This window comes from Ochotona curzoniae, unplaced genomic scaffold, assembly GCF_017591425.1.
Source record: "Ochotona curzoniae isolate NIBS_2020 unplaced genomic scaffold, NIBS_Ocur_1.0 contig_2927, whole genome shotgun sequence".
Taxonomy (NCBI): domain Eukaryota; kingdom Metazoa; phylum Chordata; class Mammalia; order Lagomorpha; family Ochotonidae; genus Ochotona; species Ochotona curzoniae.
Window position 1 is genome coordinate 5,034,875 of NW_024465654.1, and position 20,273 is coordinate 5,055,147.

At 44.8% G+C, this 20,273-nt stretch overlaps 1 protein-coding gene across 1 annotated transcript in view; it reads right to left on the minus strand.

The window, feature by feature from the left end:
• SLC2A13 (solute carrier family 2 member 13) overlaps window positions 1-20,273 on the minus strand; it is a 112,776-nt gene that overhangs the window by 34,215 nt on the left and 58,288 nt on the right. The window contains exon 4 of the mRNA XM_040978883.1: window positions 17,027-17,135. Within this exon, the coding sequence (XP_040834817.1) occupies window positions 17,027-17,135 (109 nt within the window). The remainder of the gene's footprint in view (window positions 1-17,026; window positions 17,136-20,273) is intronic.

Below are 20,273 nucleotides of genomic sequence, written 5' to 3' on the forward strand. Positions count from 1 at the left end.
ACATAAATAATGCTTCATGAGTCGTAGCTGCCTTTTAGTAGCTTTTTATAGAATTTCAACCTTCAAACTGCACACAATTTTAACATAAAAAATGTTCCTATCTTGTGGTTTCTGAATATTTACTATTCACGAGAGAGCACATACCTACATTAGTTACAAAAGTGGTGTGCACATTTACATTGTTAATGCTGATTTTCTCAAGTGATAAACAGAAAACATTCGTTCTCCAAGTTTACAAGCTGATCCCTAATTGACAAGGTTCTGGAAATTTATCTGAAGGGCAATCAAGATGTTTTTCCTGACAGAGACAGAAGCTGGAAACCCGTGGGGCCCACACGTGCAGCTCCGCCGTGGTGCCCTGAGACACACTGCAGACAGACTACAGGACCCTACCCATGGCAGAGTGAGGTGTGGGCAGCACAGCCCCTTAGATGCCCACACGGGGCAGAGTGAGGGGTGGGCAGCACAGCCCCTTAGATGCCCACACGGGGCAGAGTGAGGGGTGGGCAGCACAGCCCCTTAGATGCCCACACGGGGCAGAGTGAGGGGTGGGCAGCACAGCCCCTTAGATGCCCACGTGGGGCAGGGTGAGGTGTGGGCAGCATAGCCCCTTAGATGCCCACATGGGGCAGAGTGAGGGGTGGGCAGCACAGCCCCTTCAGACACCCACGTGGGGCAGGGTGAGGGGTGGGCAGCAAATGGAAAACCCTCTACTCATTTCTCTCCCCTTCTTCAAAATCTTTGGGCACAATTTTGCAAATGAGCATCAGCAAACACCCAATTATAACAAAATCTGGAAAGCCAGATGTCAAAGAGAATCTGTCTAGCTCATAAGGATTAGCTTCAAACCCTAGCAACCCTCATACTTACTGGAGCAACTTTAGATACGACCAGCAGACCCAGGGCAGGGATGCCTGCTTCTTCATTAGCATCTAGCCAGCCCACATCCCGACTCCTCAAGCCAATGTGTATGTTTGAAGTTTTCAAAATGTACTGATCTTTGACTTATCTGAAAAGCGGAGAGGCAGAGGCACAAGATAGAAGACACTCCGGCAGATTCACTTCTCCAATGCTCACAGCCATCGTGACTGGGCCAGGCAGGAGCTAGGAGCTGGGAACTACCTGGTCTCCAGGTGTGGGGTGGGATCCGAGCTAACTATGTGGACCATCTCTTACTCCCTCACTGGCAGGATGTTAAAATTGGAAGTGGAGATGGGATTGAAACCAAGCCTCTCCACACAGTCTCCTAGTTACTGCTCCAAAGCCACCTGCCCATGCATATGCCGTACATCACTTCCCTATTCCAAAAACGAACAAGCTGAGCATGTGCAGAAAATGAGGTCAAATTAATGATAACCAGAAAAACGGTACAATATCCAAGAATCAATCTAACACTTGATGTGATGCTACTGCAGAACATTTAAAAATTTTCTTAAAGCTTTGGAAGACTCAGGTTCCCAGTCAGAATCCTACAGTGTCTGTATACACTCATGACATGAAGCAGGAAGTGCGAGACTGCTGGACGGGGGACGGAAGCGCTGACTCTCATCAGGGAACAGGGGTCTTTGCATTTTCAGAAAATGCAAATCCAAAATGTCTGAGACAAAGTTATACATGGACAGACTTTGGAACTTCTGTGAAAACACGAAATTTCCTGAAGTTCCAAAATGCACAAATTAGGGAAGGAAAAAAAAAAACAACAACTGCTGGCTATACCAGCCAAGGTTCCATACCATAGAATTGCAGAAAAAGTCTCAGGGAGGCTTTGAAGGAGCTCAGACAGACATGGTCCTGCACGAGGAAGAGGACGGGTAAGGGTAACACACAGCAGTACAGACAAGTAAAAACATACAAAGGGAAAGGGTGTGAGCAAGATTTCCAGGAAAATATAAAACACAATTAACCAAAATAAGCACATGTTAGGACAAATACTCATGTGCACTCATTTTCAAAAAGTCCTTTAAAATCAAAACTAAAAGATTAAGACTGTTTTGATGCTGTGGTTTGAAGGCCACTGGGGATACGCATCCCTGGCTGGGAGCCTGGCATCAAGCCCACGGTCTGCTTCGTGGGCACACGCGTCCTCAGAGGCTCGCGCAGCAGTCCCTGGCCCCCAGGTGGGTGCTCCTACGGGAAGGCAGGAGCAGATGGCTGCATGCTCGCTCTTGTCCTCTGCCTCTCCCTCTCTTTTCTGGCTCCCTTTCAAATAAACTTTTTTTTTTTTTTAATTTGAAAGTCATGCCCATTTTAATAGTATGTACCTGAAAAGAAAAATGGATTTCAAAATTTCTGTGCAGCAAATAAGTTCTCTTTTAGCTCTGCTTTTTAACAGCTCTCTAGTATTGAACACAGTGAAGATCAACTCCCCAATGCAGCAAAGGTGGGAAAAACAGGACTGGAAAAGGGCCATGCATGCAATGGCAAGAATAACATACATCCAAGACCCAACCTCTACGTGCTTCTTACTGACGTGAAAAAGAATCTGACCCACGCGATCTGTGGTAAACTTCATCCTACTGACAAGTGAGCAAGCGGCAACAAGAAAAAAACCAAGCCAAGGGCAAGGTTTTCCTCAGCAGACACAACACGTGTGTCAGTCATACCAACACTGGGGGAGGCCACATACCTGATCCTCTCAAGGATGAATCCCTGCTAAGGAGGCACAATTCTGCAGAATCTTCTGGAAAGAAAGCGCACAGACAGAGAAAGCTTGGAAACACTAGTGTATAAATTGTCAGGGAGTTGGACTTGAGGTCTACTGCTACTCTGCACAGGAAACTTAACATTTTGAGGAAATAGGATTGTCAAGTGTATGTAGACAAGAAGCTATGAAGTGTGCCAAGGCTCATCCGGTTTATCTCAGTGACAAAAGAGGCTGCTGTCAACTTCAGATAACACCGCAGAGCCACGTGAGATGAGCACAAGCATCACAGCCATTGCAAACGCACGGTCAAACTCAACAGTATACAGATCATACGTGAACGTGAAGGGCTCTGTGTCTGTCCCCATCATGGCAAATCTTTGCCTGAATCGCTGCAAACCTCTACAAAAAACAACCAAAGACACAGCACAACTTCCACATGCTCATTAGTCCTGCCTGCTTTCTAGCATGCATCTAATCATTTTCAAAGGCTAAAAAATATGCTCCCATTGAGACTATTTACAAGAATTTGCCTTGGGAGTTGAAAATCAAAATTAAAAAATTTTAAATCTACATCTTCAACACATCCACAAATGGTTAAGGCAACTGTTAGGCAGACAGGGACAATATGAAGTTTAGGCTGCAGTGTGATTTTTAATTTCATGATGCAGTGTCACAGACACACCTGTCATGACCAGATATATTCCTCCACTGTTCTCAGCTATCGGGAGGAAACGGAGGTGTAACCAGGGTGCTTCCTTTACAAAGTTAAGTTCATAACCATCTCACTCCTTACTGCTAACGAAAGACTAAATGAATCTCCCCACTGTTGCTGAAATCTTCATTCTGAATATGGAGCCCTCAGCTGTTAGCCTAGACACAGCCATGTACTCTCATATCCCCCACACTGACCCTCTAAGCAGAACATCAGTGACAGAAGTTGATTATGCTCCTTGGTCATGTTCACACAAAACTGTTCCAAAGTTAACCTCATTTTAGATCAGCGTGCCCTGGGAAGAAAGAATGCACCTCAGTCGGCAGCTGGGTCAGCTTCGGCTCACACATCATTGCACGATATGAAATCGTATATTAAAAACATCGATCGGGAGCAACAACCTGGCTTCCCCAAGCCTTCTCAGTGTTTGCACTGAGGAAATTCATCACCTCAGGAACACTTGCTTCCCAGTTCAGAAGCCATGGTCCTAGAAGAGGAGTCTCACTGAAACCAGGACAGCACGTTCCTCTGGCTGGGGCTCCGACAATGGCCCCATCCTGGCGTAGGGCAAGGAGAACACAGCTGCCTCCCGTACCCACAATTTCCCCTATATAACATCAGTCCTTTTTTCACACACACACTCATGCATTCATTCAACAAAAACCAAGCTGCACAGCTGGCAGGAAAACCAAATCTGGACTCTTCACTGATTCCAGTCTAGGGCAAGCAGACACACATCAACAAAAACACCCACATTTGGAGCTGCTGTGTGCTAAGGGCGGCAGAGAAGCAGGTGGAGTTTGGGCAACATAACCCACTTGGGGTGTTCTTCATGTGAAGACACGTTTGTGCTGCAGAAGCCTTCCACAGGCTCCTCTGTCAGGTGAAACCACTGCCACCCCAGGGGGTCACCCCAGAAATCGTTCCCGCTTCTCTTGCATCACTTGTTTTCTGTCTTTTAGAACGTTTCCTCCATTCAACTAGTATTTCTGTGCCCACATCTGTCTTGACCCCATTCTCTTACCTTCCCTTCAATACAAAGGCAACTCCAACATGTGGCTGCCTTCACTTGCTGTGGCTACTTGGGGAGCGAACCAGCAAACCGAAAGATGCTTCTCTCCTTTCCAATAAAATAATGATAAAAACCCAGAAAACCTCAGGCAGACAAAATATACTTTGGTCCTGCTTTTACATATGTTCTGACAATGTTTTTACAAGATGTTTGTTTTGCTGGCATTTTGCATAATCATTAATATGATTACATGAGTTTTCAGTTCATAAACAAGCGTGTACTTCATCATTACAGAGGTTTCAACAATTGTACCTTTAGTTTTCTTTTCTGTTCCATCTTCTCACTCCTATCCACGAGAAATTCCACTTACATGGGAGTTGGACTTCTGAAGATTGTCTCAAATTTGAGGCTTTCCTCATGTTCTGCTTCAGATTAGATAATATGTATTGTTTTCATCCTGCTACTTAGCTCATCCAACGAAGTTTTCAATTCTGGTATTGTACATTTTAGTTATAAAATGTTCCTTTTGTTCCTCTTCATAGTTTCTATTTATATCCTAAGATTCCCTAGTTTATTCATTATAAACATACTATTTTGTATCTCTCTGAGAACTTGCTAATTAATACTGAGTAATAACCCTAACACTTGGGGTAATTCTTGAATTGCTTATGAAATGACAATTTTTTTTACTTAGTGAAAATACTAAAATTCACATTAGAAAATCTGTAGTTTTATTGGATTATTCTCACAAAATATCTCTTAATTCAATGAAATCAAACATAAGCTTCTTTCCTTCACAATGAAATGTGAGGAAAATCTATTTAAGGCACTGAAAACCAACTGTATTACATTGGTATTTGCCAATCTTTCTAAATAGTTTATTAAAGAAAAAACATGCCCCCTATTCTGCATAAATTATTCACACATTAACTTCAGTGGCTCTAAATTAGTTATTATGATAGCCTAAGCAGATCTTCATGAATCGGACAGAATACAAAACAAAATGAGGCATACTTTCCATATTGAACAAGGATTTGACAGATTTTCAAAACTTTTCTAACTATCCATAACACTGCTTATTTGAAATCTGTTGGTGAGAACTCAAGTAGCACGCAGAACATATAAACAGTGACAAAGAAAATATTCCTCAAAGTGCTATGAATTACTCCTCAATTACTAAAAAATACAATGATCCTTTGTATATAAATACTTCTTGCCATTCATAAATATCAATATGCTATGAAAAAGTGACTAACTGAGCCACCTTCAGGGTGGAGATCTGCTCAAAGCTTCCCTGTGTTCTGTGTTCTGACGTGATCTGCTTCACCAAAGCCGTTCAGCTGACAGGGCGATGCGCCAGAGTATCTGCCCACCTTTGAAATCGAAACAGCTGGCTAGCTCACACTGATGGGCAGCGACAGCTCTGGATGCTGCTAGCTCACACTGATGGGCAGCGACAGCTCTGGATGCTGCATTTGAAGCACGGTGGCTCCTGTTTGCCTAATCTGCAGTTCATGCTTCCTAATCACGTGGCCTTGCGCATTTGAGCCTGTTAAAATATTTCCTTCCCATTCTTTTCATGCAATGTCATGCTATATGGTGCAGACTTATAAAATTTAAAAAGACTCTAAATTTAACGCTGACCGATTTTTAACTAAAAAAATGCTTGTAGAGTTTACGATCTTTTGCGTAAACTAAAACAAAACTTGAACAGTCATATGAATGATACTGTTTCCTGGAAATAAAATAAACACGTTAGACCATGCCCTTGGCTTTCCCCCAGATGCTGCCCTTAGAGGTAACAACTGAGCTAGTTTAGGATTTCATGAGCCACAAAAATTAATAAATATTTAGTACTCCAAATAACTTATTTCTATATGTGACCCATATGAGGGTGGGATTTGCTTTGTTTAAGCAAAAAAACACCAAAAAAGACAATTTCATTTGCCATAACCACCCTCAAAAATATCTTTTCCAAGTTAAGGAGCTATACTAATTTCTATATTCCATTCCATATTCATTTTAATAGACATTCTGTACTTACCAGACATTTAGAAAAGCTAAATGACAGGCCTTGATGAATTTCACATTTTTTTAAAGCCTCATTATGTTCAAATACTATGTCAGATACACAAAACCTGACTGTTCTACTTGGCGCTTTTACGCAAAATATGCACTGACATAACTAGACAAATCACAAATGATTAAACTGAGGATCTTCACGACAACTGGACACATAATCATTAAGTATAAAATTAAGCAGACACATACTGTCACGCTTAGCACTCAATGTTTCTGCTTTGGAAAATTTCCACAATCTAGAACCTGAAGTATCATAAGGGTGAGTTAATTGTGGTGACTTCATTTGGAATCCTTTAGATAGTCTTACTGTGAAAGAGAAAAAAAAATCTTTGGCCTGAATATCATCTTGTATTTCAATCATCAAAAAAATTATTACACATTTCATAATGCAAGGAAAAAAGGGAGCAATTTCAGACAGCACTAAGAGTGGATCCGTCTGGCTCCACTGGCCCTAACCAGTGCGCATGAAAAGCCTGTTCTGACACATGTTAGAGAAGTGTATGACACAGCAAACCCATTCCACTTGTATTAGAAAATGATCCTCATTACCCAACTGAATTGTAAATGTTTGGAGGCAAGCAGCCAATTGGAAAGTTAAGAATGGAGTATGTGAAGTCCAAGGGAAAAACACCAAGAAAACTCACCAGAAATGAACACCTACAATTGCAGATACTTAAGTGGATCTGTTTGGACTTTGTACTGTTTACGACAGCATCACGACAGTTATTACGTGTCACTACTCTGCCATAACATCTCGGTGCTATCGAGGTCTCTGCATCTGGACCTTACTCTGGGAAGTTATTTTTCTTTCCTATTGAGTGTAGAGTTTTCACTTTCCTAACTGTAAACAGAACTGCACAGGAGAAGCTGGCGACCCAGCTGCTTCATCGCCTAGAGAAGGTGAAAGGCAGAAGACAACGTAACTACATTTCTGCTCTGAACAACAGCATAATGAACAACCCAGTGCTCACAACCACCTCCCCTGTTCCACACACACACTTCCCCAACTCTTCAAATTCCCCTAAGACTTAAACAGACAAAACAACAATGGGAATCTGATCACCAGGGGTGTCACCCGAGTATGAAAAAGGGGAGCATGTAACCAATGCTGAGCACCTGCCATGTGCAGGACACAGCTCAAAGGTGACTGTCACAGATGAGACTGTGGTCCCAGGAGCTTCGCAGACAACAAACAGCGTCACTGAGGCCGTGGGCAAAGCACTAAGAGAGCAGGTCACTGTGTGATCTGTGTGATACCACAGTGACAGAAAAGGGCCAACGGGAGGTGGTGACATTTAACATCAGACACAGGGGACATGGAAAAAGCCGCAATGAAGACATGCAGGGACATCTCTCGGGAACAACGCAAAGTGTGAGACAAATGAGAGAACCCGTTGGCTGGGGTGGGTGTGGGGGGGAGATGGGCCATCAGGAGGTGGTGGGCAGGCCTCCCAAGACTGGCAGTCACTGCGGAGTCTGCACTCCGGATGGTATTCATGTTTCTCAAGCACACTCAGTCCATCCTGGGGGATGCCTACACATCCTTGCTTCATGGAGCCTGCAGAGTCTCAGTGAGGCCCAAGGCCACAGGCGGTGCTGTTCACCACATACTACAGTACCACACATGGTCCAGCCATGTACCACCCCAATCCCGCACAGCTCACCCATGATGGGCATGCTGGGCTGTAGTGCCAGCAGTATAGGCTCACTGGAGAACTGCATATGAGGAAGAGAAAAGAATTTGATATGGCTACTGGATTTTAAGATAGATGGCTGTGCCATGGACAGAGCTGGGGAGAGGGGAGGGTGAGCGGAATCACAGAGAAAGGTGGGCTGGCTCACAACTTGGCCATGTTCTCAGTCCTCATGGCAGTCACCTCAGGTCACACAGCTGAGCAGGAAGCAAAGTGCAATGTCACTGAGAGTGAGTGATAACACAGACAACAGCACATGGTAGGCTGCAGCCAATTAGTCACATTAGTGCTCATCGCACACTGTCTGTCCTGACAGTGCGACTGTCTGATCCCACGGTGAGCCATGGCAGACTGCCTCTGATCTGACAGAGGTGCCTGCAAAACAGGGACCAAGGCAAGGCAGAAGTGAAAGGCGGGCGGGCGGGGGAGTGCAGCTCGCTATCAAAGTCCACAACCTTAACTATGAAACTATCCTCAAACTGGAACCATCTTGTGATCTGTGATGTCAAAGCAGCCCCTAACAGTATGTGCATGGGTAAAGTTCTGAGTAAGACACTAAAGCAAAGTCAACTCCTCAGGGCAAATGGCACAACCCTAAAATCTGGAGCCAACCAGGTGCCATGGGGAACAGGAGGGACACACACAAGCTCCTGGAAGCCAGGGTGATATCTTACAAAAGCCACCCACTCCCAGTTTCTACAGAAGCATATGGGGTGGGGGTGGAATTCTGCTTCTGTTAACAGTCTTAGATAAATGATTACCTTTATCAAAAGAATTTTGGAGAAGCAGCTATGAGTGGTCAGAAGAATCCAGAGGGAAGTAGCTGGTGCTGTGTGGAGACCAAAGTTAAAACTGCATGCTTTAAGCAACATCATCCATCTTCTTGTTATTTTTCCTGGCACTGAGTGTAGGAAAAGATGAGTGCCTTATACTTAGCACTGGGTATTTCAATCTGCCCTTCCCAAATAATATGATCATAAGCATGCAGCTGCCGCGCTAGGAGACACCGTTCTGCCGGCCGACATGGCATCAGACTGTCTGTCTCCACGTGCACCAGCCTAATGGCGCTTGGCATCCTGGAAGGCCCACAGCCACAGGGAGGGAGCGCAGCCACAACCAGGGCCAGGAGGCACTAGCTTAGCTCCTCCATCTCCCCATTAAGAAGGAATTAAGAGACCTGACTCAAGGAATTTCTTAATGGAAGCTTTTGCATTGAAACCCAAACTAAACTTATGAATCAATTCAGTATTAGAAATCACTGGAAATATTGTTATAGTCTGTCAATCACGTCAATGAGCAAGACTCACCTCTTCTCTCAAACCTTGAGCACTATGGCTTTTGTTTTCCTAAGGTTTCTATCTGCAGGCTAGTTAAAGAAGATGTGCACGGCCAGCGTCAGCGTCGCTGAGGCCATCAGGCACCACGCTACAACAAAAACCAAACTGAAGGGCCAGCCTGTGGGACAGCAGGAAAAGATGCCACCTGCAATGGTGGCACCTCCTAGGGGCAACAATTTTAATCCTGGCTGCTCCACTTCTAATGCAACTCCTTGATAATGGCCTGGGAAAGGCAAAGAAAGACGGTCCACGTTTTGGGACCCTGCCACCCTGTGGGAGACACAGAAGTTTCTGGACTTGGCCTACCCTGCTCCAGCCATGGCAGCTATCTGAAGAGTGAGCCAGAAGATGGAATAGATCCCTCTCTCTTTCCTCTCTATATAACTCTTTCAAGTAATCAAATAAATGTTTTAAAAGGTTAAAAAAAAAAGAGAGCGAGGAGGAACTGAAGCCAGTTTAAGGGGCATGAGAGCATGTGTGCACTGTGGTGCAAGCAGGAAAACTTGTAGTTACACTACAGAACAATGAAGATGACCCACCCACAGCACTGCAGGAGGCCGGGGCGGAGGATCAGGATTGGGCCCTGGGTTCCAGATGACGTAAAAACTGAGTATGCTGGTGTCCAGGTATTCCAGATAGCCAGAATGGCCTGCGCATGCGTGTACCAAGTCATGGTCCCTGCTAGAACAGAGGGTCCTCAGAGCAGGAGAAAACGACATGGGAAGTGGCAGACACAGGGCAGCAGACACCAAGTCACACCACGAAGGGCTGTGGTCTTCCAAAGGCTGTTGCTGAAAGCTGGTAAAGGACTTTCAGTTTAGCACAGGATTCGATTTTGTTCCAGGAACTCCACACATGGAGGTGTGATGGCCAAGGTGACGCTGCTGAGACATGAGACAGAAAAAGCCTTGTTGTAGCAGTTTCTGCTTGACTGCTTTCCCAGGCCACAAGCAGAGAGTTGGATGGGAAGCAGGGCTGCCGGGACCAGAACCAGCTCCCGTATAGGATCCTGGCGCTTTCAAGGCGAGGACTTTAGCCACTAGGCTACTGTGCCAGGCCCTAAACTTGCTTTTTCCACTTACAAAGGAACTTCCAAAAAAATCAGGGACATTGGGATTAAAAGGTAAGCTTATTTTTGTGCAGAAGACTCAAAAAATCTATGCATCGTTGTTCATTATGTGCATTTCCATTAACTTTTTGAAGATGCCTTGCATGTTCTTCATCAAAATACATTTTTAAAATTAATGAGCCTTTGAAATCCCCCATGTTTCCAGGCAGAGGCTTTTTCGGGAACCCTGTCCCAACTCTCTGAATTCACCTGCAGCTGCCATGGAAACATCACGGAGCCTGACAGTTGCCAGGTCAATGCCCTCTGTGTTTTCATTTCTCTGCCTGGGAGATCTGCTAACATACAGACTGCTTAGGAGGCCCAGCAGGGGTCGACCTTCAGCATGAAAGACCATGGGCTGAGCATAAATATCCTGCAATGATTCTGGGGCACAGTTTCCAGAGAGGACTTGGCAGAACTGAGTGCCAGCTGCTTCCTCAAATGTCCTGCTTACCCCACTTTGCCTTCTCACATACTCATGTTCTTGACTCTCAAATTACCACCTGCACCCAGTTTGGCAGGAAGTTAATGAAGACGGAGGGCACTGGAATGAGCACTTGGCAAAGTGGGTGAGACACCTCTTGTAATGCCTGCATCTCATATCGGGGTGCCTGGCTCCACTGTGGATTCTAGCCGCTGGGTGGGGCACACCCTGGAACTCGTCAATGACAGCTGAAGTATTGGGGAAAACAGGATTGTCTTTCCAACTCTGGCTGGGGCTTGGCCCACCCCCACCTGCTGAAGGATCTGGAGAGTGAGGCAGTGGATTAGAAATACTTGCCTCTCTTCCTTTCAAATAAATAAGATAAATAAAGCTTTTAAAAAGAGGGAGAGGGGATCTGTGTGCTGGCCTAATGGCAACATCCTTACCTTGCAAGTGCTGGGATCGCATATGAGAACTCGTTTATGTCTCAGCTGTTCTGTTTCCCAACCAGCTCCCTGTTTGTGGCTTGGGAAAGCAGCAACGGGTGTTTTCTCCTGGCTAGTATTGTGTTGAGGATTTTTTGTGTCTATGTTAATCATGGATATCTGCCTGTAATCAGCATCCATTCAAGTACTAGCTGCTTTCCTTCCCATCTAGCTCCCTGCCAACGGCCTGGGAAAAGCAGCAGAAGATGGCCCAGGAGCCATGTGGAAGACTTCCACACTCATGTGGAAGACACAAACAGAGCTCTTGGTTCCTGTCTTCAGCCTGCCGCAGGGACGGCCACTATGGCCATTTGGTGAGTGAGCCAGCTGATGAAAGATCTCTCTCTTTTTCCTTTCTTTTTTTTTTTTTTTGATCTCTCTTTTTCACTCCCCTCTATCTGTGTAACTTTGACTTTTAAGTAAAGAAATGAATGTTAAAATAACTGAAATACCCTCTATGGAATTACGGTGAAATATATATGAAAGGCAGGAAAAAATTCTATCGCTGCCATGACAATAATAAATATATCATTAAAAAGGCTCTAAAGAGCTTTAGCTTATTTATTCTGCTTTTATAAATATTGATTCTAGAGCTGGACTAGCACTCAAGTATCTGCTGGCACTTAATGCTCAAAATGCGTTTATTATGTGTATCATCAAAGAGCCTGCTTTCTAACAGCCTTCATCATCTCTTGTAAATGAAAGTTATTTTGAAAAGTTTGTTTAAAAGTTCATTAAAATTCAATTAAATGTGTGAGCTTATTTTGGTGCAAAATTTCTTTGAAATCTATGCATAACTCTTCTTAATATGGATTTTATACATACCATGGAAAAATTTTGTTCCTGATTAAGTTTACAGCATTAATCCCATTTTCTTATGAGTTTTTTGAATTACTAACCTATAGTAGGAATGATTTCTTATACATCAAGGCATAGCAGTTATGGAAGTAAGAATGATCTACCACAGAACTCCCCACCCTCTACTGACACAGAATGATCATTTACCTATGTGAAAGAGGGAGAGACAGAGACAAGTCTTTTTTACCCACTGGCTTACTCTCCAGACAGCTGCAAGAGCCAGCGCTGTGCCAAGCAACTGCCAGAAACCACAAGCTTCTTCCAGGTCTCTCATATGTGTGGCAGGGGCCCAAACTTTGGGCCACCTTCTGCTTTTCTCGGGAGCATCAGCAGGGAGCTGTATTGGAAGTGCAGTAGCTGTGGTATCAATCAACACCCACATGGGTGAGAACACTGCAAACGGTGTCTTATCTGCTATGCTACAATGCTGGCCCTTTTCCCAACCTTCTACATTGGTGCAAATGGAAGGGAGAGGAGAGCTGAAGCTGGGAGCTTCGCTGTGAAAGAATCAGAGGGCTGTTAAAAGCAGCTCATCCTCCACAATCCTCTGCACCTTAAGGAGACTCAAAGGTTTAACAAATCAAAGTTCCAGCTCTTTGCTGCCTTAAGAAAAAAATTGTGTATTTATTAGGAAGGCAGAGTACAAATGGAGAGAAAGAGATCTTCCACCAGTTGGTTCACTCTCCAAAGGGCTACAATGGGCGACAATTGAAGCCAGTTGATGTGTTGAAGCCAGAAGCATCCTCTGGTCTCCTGCATGGGTAGCAGTGACCCAAGCACTTGGGCCATCATTTTCCACTGCCTTCCCAGGCCATTAGTAGGGACTGGAACTGGAAGTAGAGCAGTTGGGACATGAAGCAGTACACATATGGAATGCCTGTGCAGCACAGGGCAGCTTAATCCATTATACCACAATGCCAGCTTGTACTATTGACTCTTTCCAGAACCTCAAAGTAAGTCATTTAACTGTTTGATCTTTCCAGCTAAAAATATAGCTTTAATTTGCCCAATATATAGAGTGGCTGGTTGATCTAATCATAACCCACATTTTGGCATATCTAGCCTATTAGAATATGCTAAAACACTCTAAGTTCCTCAAAATAATTAGAATGTAACCAAAATCACATAGAGCTTTGTGTTTATCTGTCCATCCACCCGTCTGTCTACCCATCTATCTCTCCATTAATCCATCTATCTACCCAACCACGCCCACAGTCGGATGGATGCGCAGGGACACACACACACAAATCCCTCAGTCATACATCATCATATTTAGACTGTACTGATGATAATGTGGGGAATGACCCATTTATTAATAGTTGTGATATTTCTTAGAAAATGGGAAGTCACTGAAATTGTAACTAGAATTTAGAACAGATCAAAGTGAGAATTTCTTTATATTAATCACCATTACCTTCATCCATCACTCTTCTCCCTAATTTTGACATGAACAGAAATATTTTATTGGTCTGTTGCACACAAGAAATAATATCAACACCTCTTAGACCGGAAAAGCAGGTACTCTGTTCAATTTTTCTTCTCCTGTGAACAAAGGAAAGTAATTTATTCAGCAGCATGCTTCAAATGAAGTGATCAGAATTATATTAGAAAGATTCCTCTTCTAGAAGCTGGATGCAATATCTGAATTAGGAATGTTTTTTAAGAATATTCAAGCCCTCTGTTTAACACAGTGAATGAGAAAACATGGGTTAGGATACAAAGAAGCAAGAATTTTTACACGAATGGGAGCTATTTAAGCCAAAATACATCAGTAGAAGATGAAAAAATATTTTTCCTGGGAGGAGGTAAGACACTGGACAGGTGAAGAGGACACAACGACAGGAAGAGGAAGAGGAAGGAGAATGTAGCACATTTGGGTTACATGATGCAACGTGAGGAGGAATGAGCCCACTACTTCTCCACAGGATTTGCCCATGAACTCTTCTTAGTGGCAAAGAGAATCCGAAATGCCTCACACTTGAGGTTCACACAGCATTTATGATACAAGATGGGATCCGTAAGAAGGATCTCCAGCTTCTGCACCCGATTAGGGCAGGGCGGGGTAGGAAAGAGCACTTCCTACTGAATTTCACAGTTAAAGGAAACAGGCTGGAGACAGCACCACTCTGGTGTTAAAGACAATAAAAATAAAAATCCACTAGAGCAGAATTCTGAATGAAAAAAAAGACTTTTGAAATAAGGACATAATGCAACGATATCTTCTACTAAAATCCACAAAGCATAAGTTCTCAGTCTCCAATTAAGATACTAATTTAAATTATGAACACAATGTACTAAGGTGGTATTTATTCAGTCTTAGGAATAATGGGAAAAGCTGTGTCCACACGCACTTGACTTTAAGCAAGTCTGAGCAGATGAAAACGCACTGCCACCACAGGTCTCGACTGTCGTCTGGATAATCATCAGCAGTGCCGTCCATCAAAACGACACTGACGTAGAGGAAATTTCATTGTCTCCATACACGATTGTCTGGAATGATGCACTGCGACTGACCAGTCACCCCTCAGAGGCAACACATTAATAACTCGAGCCTGTGCCTTCTGGCCATGAGCATCACTCTCGTCTCCTCAGGGACCTGACCACATCCAACAGACACAGTCCGAGTTCAACTGTCATTCACTTTATCCTTCCTGTGTTTCAAGATTAAAACTCAAACGTAAGCACCGATAACATTAGCCATATAATACGCAGTCTGTGAAGGGCAGAACACATTTATTCTTCTCACGACTCTTAACACAGCATATCGGGATCCTAGGTTACTTGATCTTTGTGGCAAGATGGAGGATTCTGAGAAATGAAATTGGAAACGTATTGCAACTTGAAAAGGGATGATGAGAGCTGCTTCCACTGGGGACACGACGGCCCCAGTCTCCATCTATCAGAATGGCCACGGTCTCAGCCTCCAGCAAACACAAAGAAGTGACATAAAAATTCTGCATTTTCTGTGCTTTTCAACTTGCTAAGTTTAACTACTTCTTAGAAAAGGAAGAAACAAACAAAACCTTCATTCAGGAATGGGACATACTAAGAAAGTGGTCAATAGGATATTCACATATGGCTGTTACAGTACCACGCTATCTGAGAACTTGGTGCCAGACAGCCGCAACTTCACAGCCGAGGCGCACTCGGGATGGGGGAGGTGTACGTGCAGCAGAACAATCACCCCAAGCTCAGCAAAGAGATCGGGTGAATGTGCAAGGCACCACTGCATCCATCAGACTGAGAGCAGCTGATAAAACAGAGAGCAAGAACTGCATGTCACGAGGGACAAGGACAGAGGGCTAGCATCAGCAAGCTACAGCCAAGCCCGGCTAGTTAGAAGCAAGGTCAAAGTCACAAAGGGGGTGGAGCATTTTTACCAAATCCTTTTATCTAATGGGTCACCTGACCTTGATGATTCACTTTAGAAGCTATTTTCGGGGGCCAGAGTTACGACGTAATGCATTAGGCAACCACTACGTTTGAGCAACCACATATGGGAGCCATTTGAGCCCTGGCTGCTCTACTTCCAATCCAGCTTCCCTACTCATGCGTGCGGGAAAGCTGTGGAGAACAGCTCAAGTGCTTAGGTTCCTGCACCCATGTAGGAGACCTGGAAAAAGCTTCCGACTCCTGGCCTCAGCCCCAACTGCTAGGCCATTTGGGGAGAGCACCAGTGGATGGACGCGCTCTCTCTCCCCACCTCATTTGTAACTTTGTCTTTCAAATAAATAAATCTTTAGAAAATAATTTTAACCTATCTTCTCATTCATCACTAAATAATTCATCAAATACCACTGAAATTTAAAGGACAGTGTCAAGAGTCTCCACTACAAATAGTTTCCTAAAGACAGTTACACAATTTATTTTCTTTAATGAGTCATTTTTCCCAACAGGTGGGGTAAGACTGCATATCTTTTCACTCAATAATTCGTTTCCATTTAGGGTCTCAAAAGCCCAGCTGGAGGAGAACTTGGGAGTCCTGTGTAGCCTTACCAAAACTGTCAAAGACATGCTTACCTGAGACTTTATTCAGCTTGCTTCTACCATCAGAAGTATGTACACAGCCGGAGAGCATGGCCGCTGTGCACTCAGTGCAAAGCCACGTGCAGAAACAGCTTTAACAGAATGAAGGAAGAAGACACAGTGGGGCAGCTATGCTCCACTCTGTCCCCACACAAAATGTGGGCGTTGGCTCTGAACACTGGAAACCAAGGCCCTCTGCTGCCTCACCATCTCGCCCTCCTCCTCCGTATCCCTTCTCCTGTGCCCTGGTTGTCATAAACAGACTTCTTCCCATGTCTTTTTCAAACTTCATCAAGGAATCACTGCACAAGGAATGAAACAGGAACATGTGCACCCCCAAACTTTGACAATGCCAGCTGTCTTTCATTTGCTTTCTCTCTCGCTTGATAGCATGAGAAACATCTTACAAAATGAAATATTAGCTCAGCCGGTAAGGGGTGCTAAATGGCATCAAAGATACATTACACCCAAAACAAACTGACAATAGCAGGCACAAGCTACAGGATTTAAAAAATGTCAATCTGATTTCTCAACAAAGGAGTTAAGTTCATATAAGTCAAGTCACTAAGAAGCCTATTCTCTTCTTTCCACGTAAAACACTACCGTAGCAATCTTCGAGTCCAAAGCCACGAAGAAGTACCTACATGATGGTGTTAATGCCCGACAGCTGCTGGAACATCTGCAGGCCACAGCCCACGATCAGAGCCCGGCGTGTCGGTGGGTAGCTCAGCATCCTGCAGATCACAGGTCCAGCTTGTTTCCAAAAGAAAAAGGGAAAAAGAGGACACAGCCGTTATGTTTTGCTCTCACAGTCATTGCTCCCTCCATACTGAATTTCCATGAGATCATTTTCAAACAGGACGTACACATTTTACAGAGATGTGAGCACAATTTAATATTTTGAAAACAGACTTAGTGTATGTTTTAGCTCAGGCTGGAAAAGCAACAGCAGAGACTGCGATTGCTAACAAGCTGTGGGTGCCAGGATGAGCCAAGACAGCCAGAACTCATTCTTTCTTGAATCCCTACAAGCTGTGTTCATTATTCACTCTCTACTCTTGCCTTTTCCTGGCAATTAAATATTATTTAAAATGCATCCATGTGGGACTACTACAGAGTCACTGGCAAAATTGCTTTCATCAATCAAAAGAACAGAACTTATTAAAAACAATTAAAAGAGGAACAAAACTCATTCCATTCTGTTTGACTAAAAGCATTTGGGTATAGTAGTGTTGATGATGGCAACAAGAGATATTACCAAGCCAAAGTAATAAAAGAAAAACTTTAATGGGAGGGAGTGGGGAGAGGAAGAGAGAGAGAGAGACATGCAAGAGTATTTCCAGGATCTCTGCGATGCTCCCTTTGGGGCCATCAGTGGTCGTCTTAAATAGGTAAGGGCTTTGAAAACAGCAGATTCCTTGCTCTTTGCTTCAAACTCCAAGACCATGTCAGGAAACCTGAGCCCTGGGATCTGCAGAAAGGCGACCGATCTTACTGAAGTGTATCATCTGTGCTTCCTTACTGGGAATGTCCCTCTGTTCCCAGAGACATGCCCCCAGCCTTAAGAGGTGTCCTGGACTGCGGCTTGATGAGAGCACAGCTGCCTCCCAGGGCCTAAGCATTTCCACTGCAGGAAGAGACGGCCCCAGACATGTTCCCTGGGGGCTATGTTTTCCTCCCAAGCCACGTACTAAGTCAAGCAAACTAAAATCCAGGGAAGACTACCACAGCAAGCTGAAATGGGGGAATACATGCCATGGTCTTGGCAAGCTCTACTCGGACTGCATCTATCAGAAAGGCTGTGTGAACCAGGCTGACTGTGAGAGAGCTGCTGTGAGTTTGGAAAGGGACTAGAGTCAGCTGCTAGGGACAAAGGTGGGCACTACAGACCCGGGTGTCGCAGGCATCTACTGCTGCCCAAGGCGCCCACACCACAGCAACCGCTCACCTTCCCCACAGCCAAAAAGTCTTACTAACCACACACTGACCATCTGCCTTGTTTACCATGAGAGAAAATTCAACTGCAATGCAATAAGGTTAAACAAAACCCCTTTATTGTGTTAGCTTCTTAGGTGAGCAACCACCCTTTCCTGCTTTGAAAGCTGGGAGACCTGTGCCTGCCATCCCCGCACTGCCGCATGAAGGTACGCACGAGTGTGGCAATCTACGCTTCGGGGGCAGCCCCCCAAAAATAAACAAACAACATTTTCACAAGTTAGCATCCGAGTTTGACTTGCCTCAATATGTAACTGTTCACACGAACACCACGTATTTATTTTCTAGTTTTTAAAACTCCCGGTTTTTATATTTTCTCTTGCCTTGTATTTCCTGTTTGAAGTAAACACCAGCATTTCCTTTAAGAGACTGGAGCTGTTTTAATGCCTGAATTACGGTCAGAGCAGCTGCACGTCTGATTATGCTTGAAGAAAATTAAAGAACTTCCTTCCTTTAAAATCATAAACGTAGCTCCGCTGGGCAGGAAGAGTGCCTCTACAGAGCAAAGCCGTCGTTTGTCTATGTCACAGAGGCTGCACGGCAGAAGAAAGCGACTATGGAGTAGTGGGCTGAGCGTTCACAAGCGAAAATTTAAAACGTCAAGCACAACTGACGTGTCTTTTACTCCCATCATGGAATACAACGTGTGCATACAGGCATTTCATAGAGCTTTTTCTTCCCAACACGTATCTTTGAAGCACCTGAATTGCTATGGAATGAAACACAAACCTCTGACCAGTTAACACAGCTCGGGAAGAAAGGACACAGACACACACGGAAAACAATCCACTGGTCTTCCCCTTCCCATTCAACTCTCACCGAGGCCCGGGAAGCCGGAGGCCCCGGCATGTAACAACTACAAAGTCACCCCCAAGATACAGGAAACCCTTGACTGCCCTCGGGACGGTGGCTGCTAGGCAGTGAGCCTGGGTGAGACCTGTGGGTCTGGAAACGAAGGCAGTGTGCCATCCAACTACTGCACAGGCAGGTGGATCCCCGCAGGCCCTGGGTGATTCCGGCAGGCCCTGGGGGATCCTGGCAGGCCCTGGGGGATCCCGGCAGGCCCTGGGGGATCCTGGCAGGCCCTGGGGGATCCTGGCAGGCCCTGGGGGATCCCGGCAGGGATGCACCTCAGTGTATGGTGCCGAGGGATTGGGCTCACAGGGAAGAGACTCATGGAGAGAATAGGAGCCATGGAGCTCTTCAGCAGGCCTGTGGGCAGTCAGGTAGGCATCACACGTGCCCAGGAAGCTGATGAGGTGGCGGACAGAGCTCCTGAGAGGGCCTGGAGAAACCCACGGCAACAGTTTTCCCAGGCCCCACTCTACAACGCAAGGAGGTCAGAGTGGATGTGCCTGAGCCATGATGCATTCAGCACTGTGTGGGCTCACGATCCAAGGGGTCCAGGGAGCTGAGCAGCACCCCAGAACAAGGCTGGAAATGTAATGAAATTCATGATGCCAGTCATACAACAAAAAATGACCAGGTTTAAAGTATGACAGGAAAATACCACGTGGTGCTGACACAGGAATCTGTCGATGGGGCATAATAAGGCAAAATGTTCACTGAGAATTACAAACAATATGAAACAAGATTAGACACAACTGCAAAGAGAAAAAGAAAAACCCACATTCAAGCTCTGATATTTCTTGCTTCGTTTGCAATAACCACCTTTTTGAAAATCACCAAGGCCACAAAAGGCATTAGTGGCACCATCAACAAGTTGGCACAGTAGCTCCAGGAAACACGTTCCTAAGAACAAACTCAAAGCCAACATCAAGGGTTGTGTACCCAGATGAGGTCACGTCCTGAGCTCCGTTGGGTCATTCAGGACTGGGTCATGCAAGCAGCATTCACAGAGAATCAGTGACTGAAGGCCACCTAGAAAATGTCACT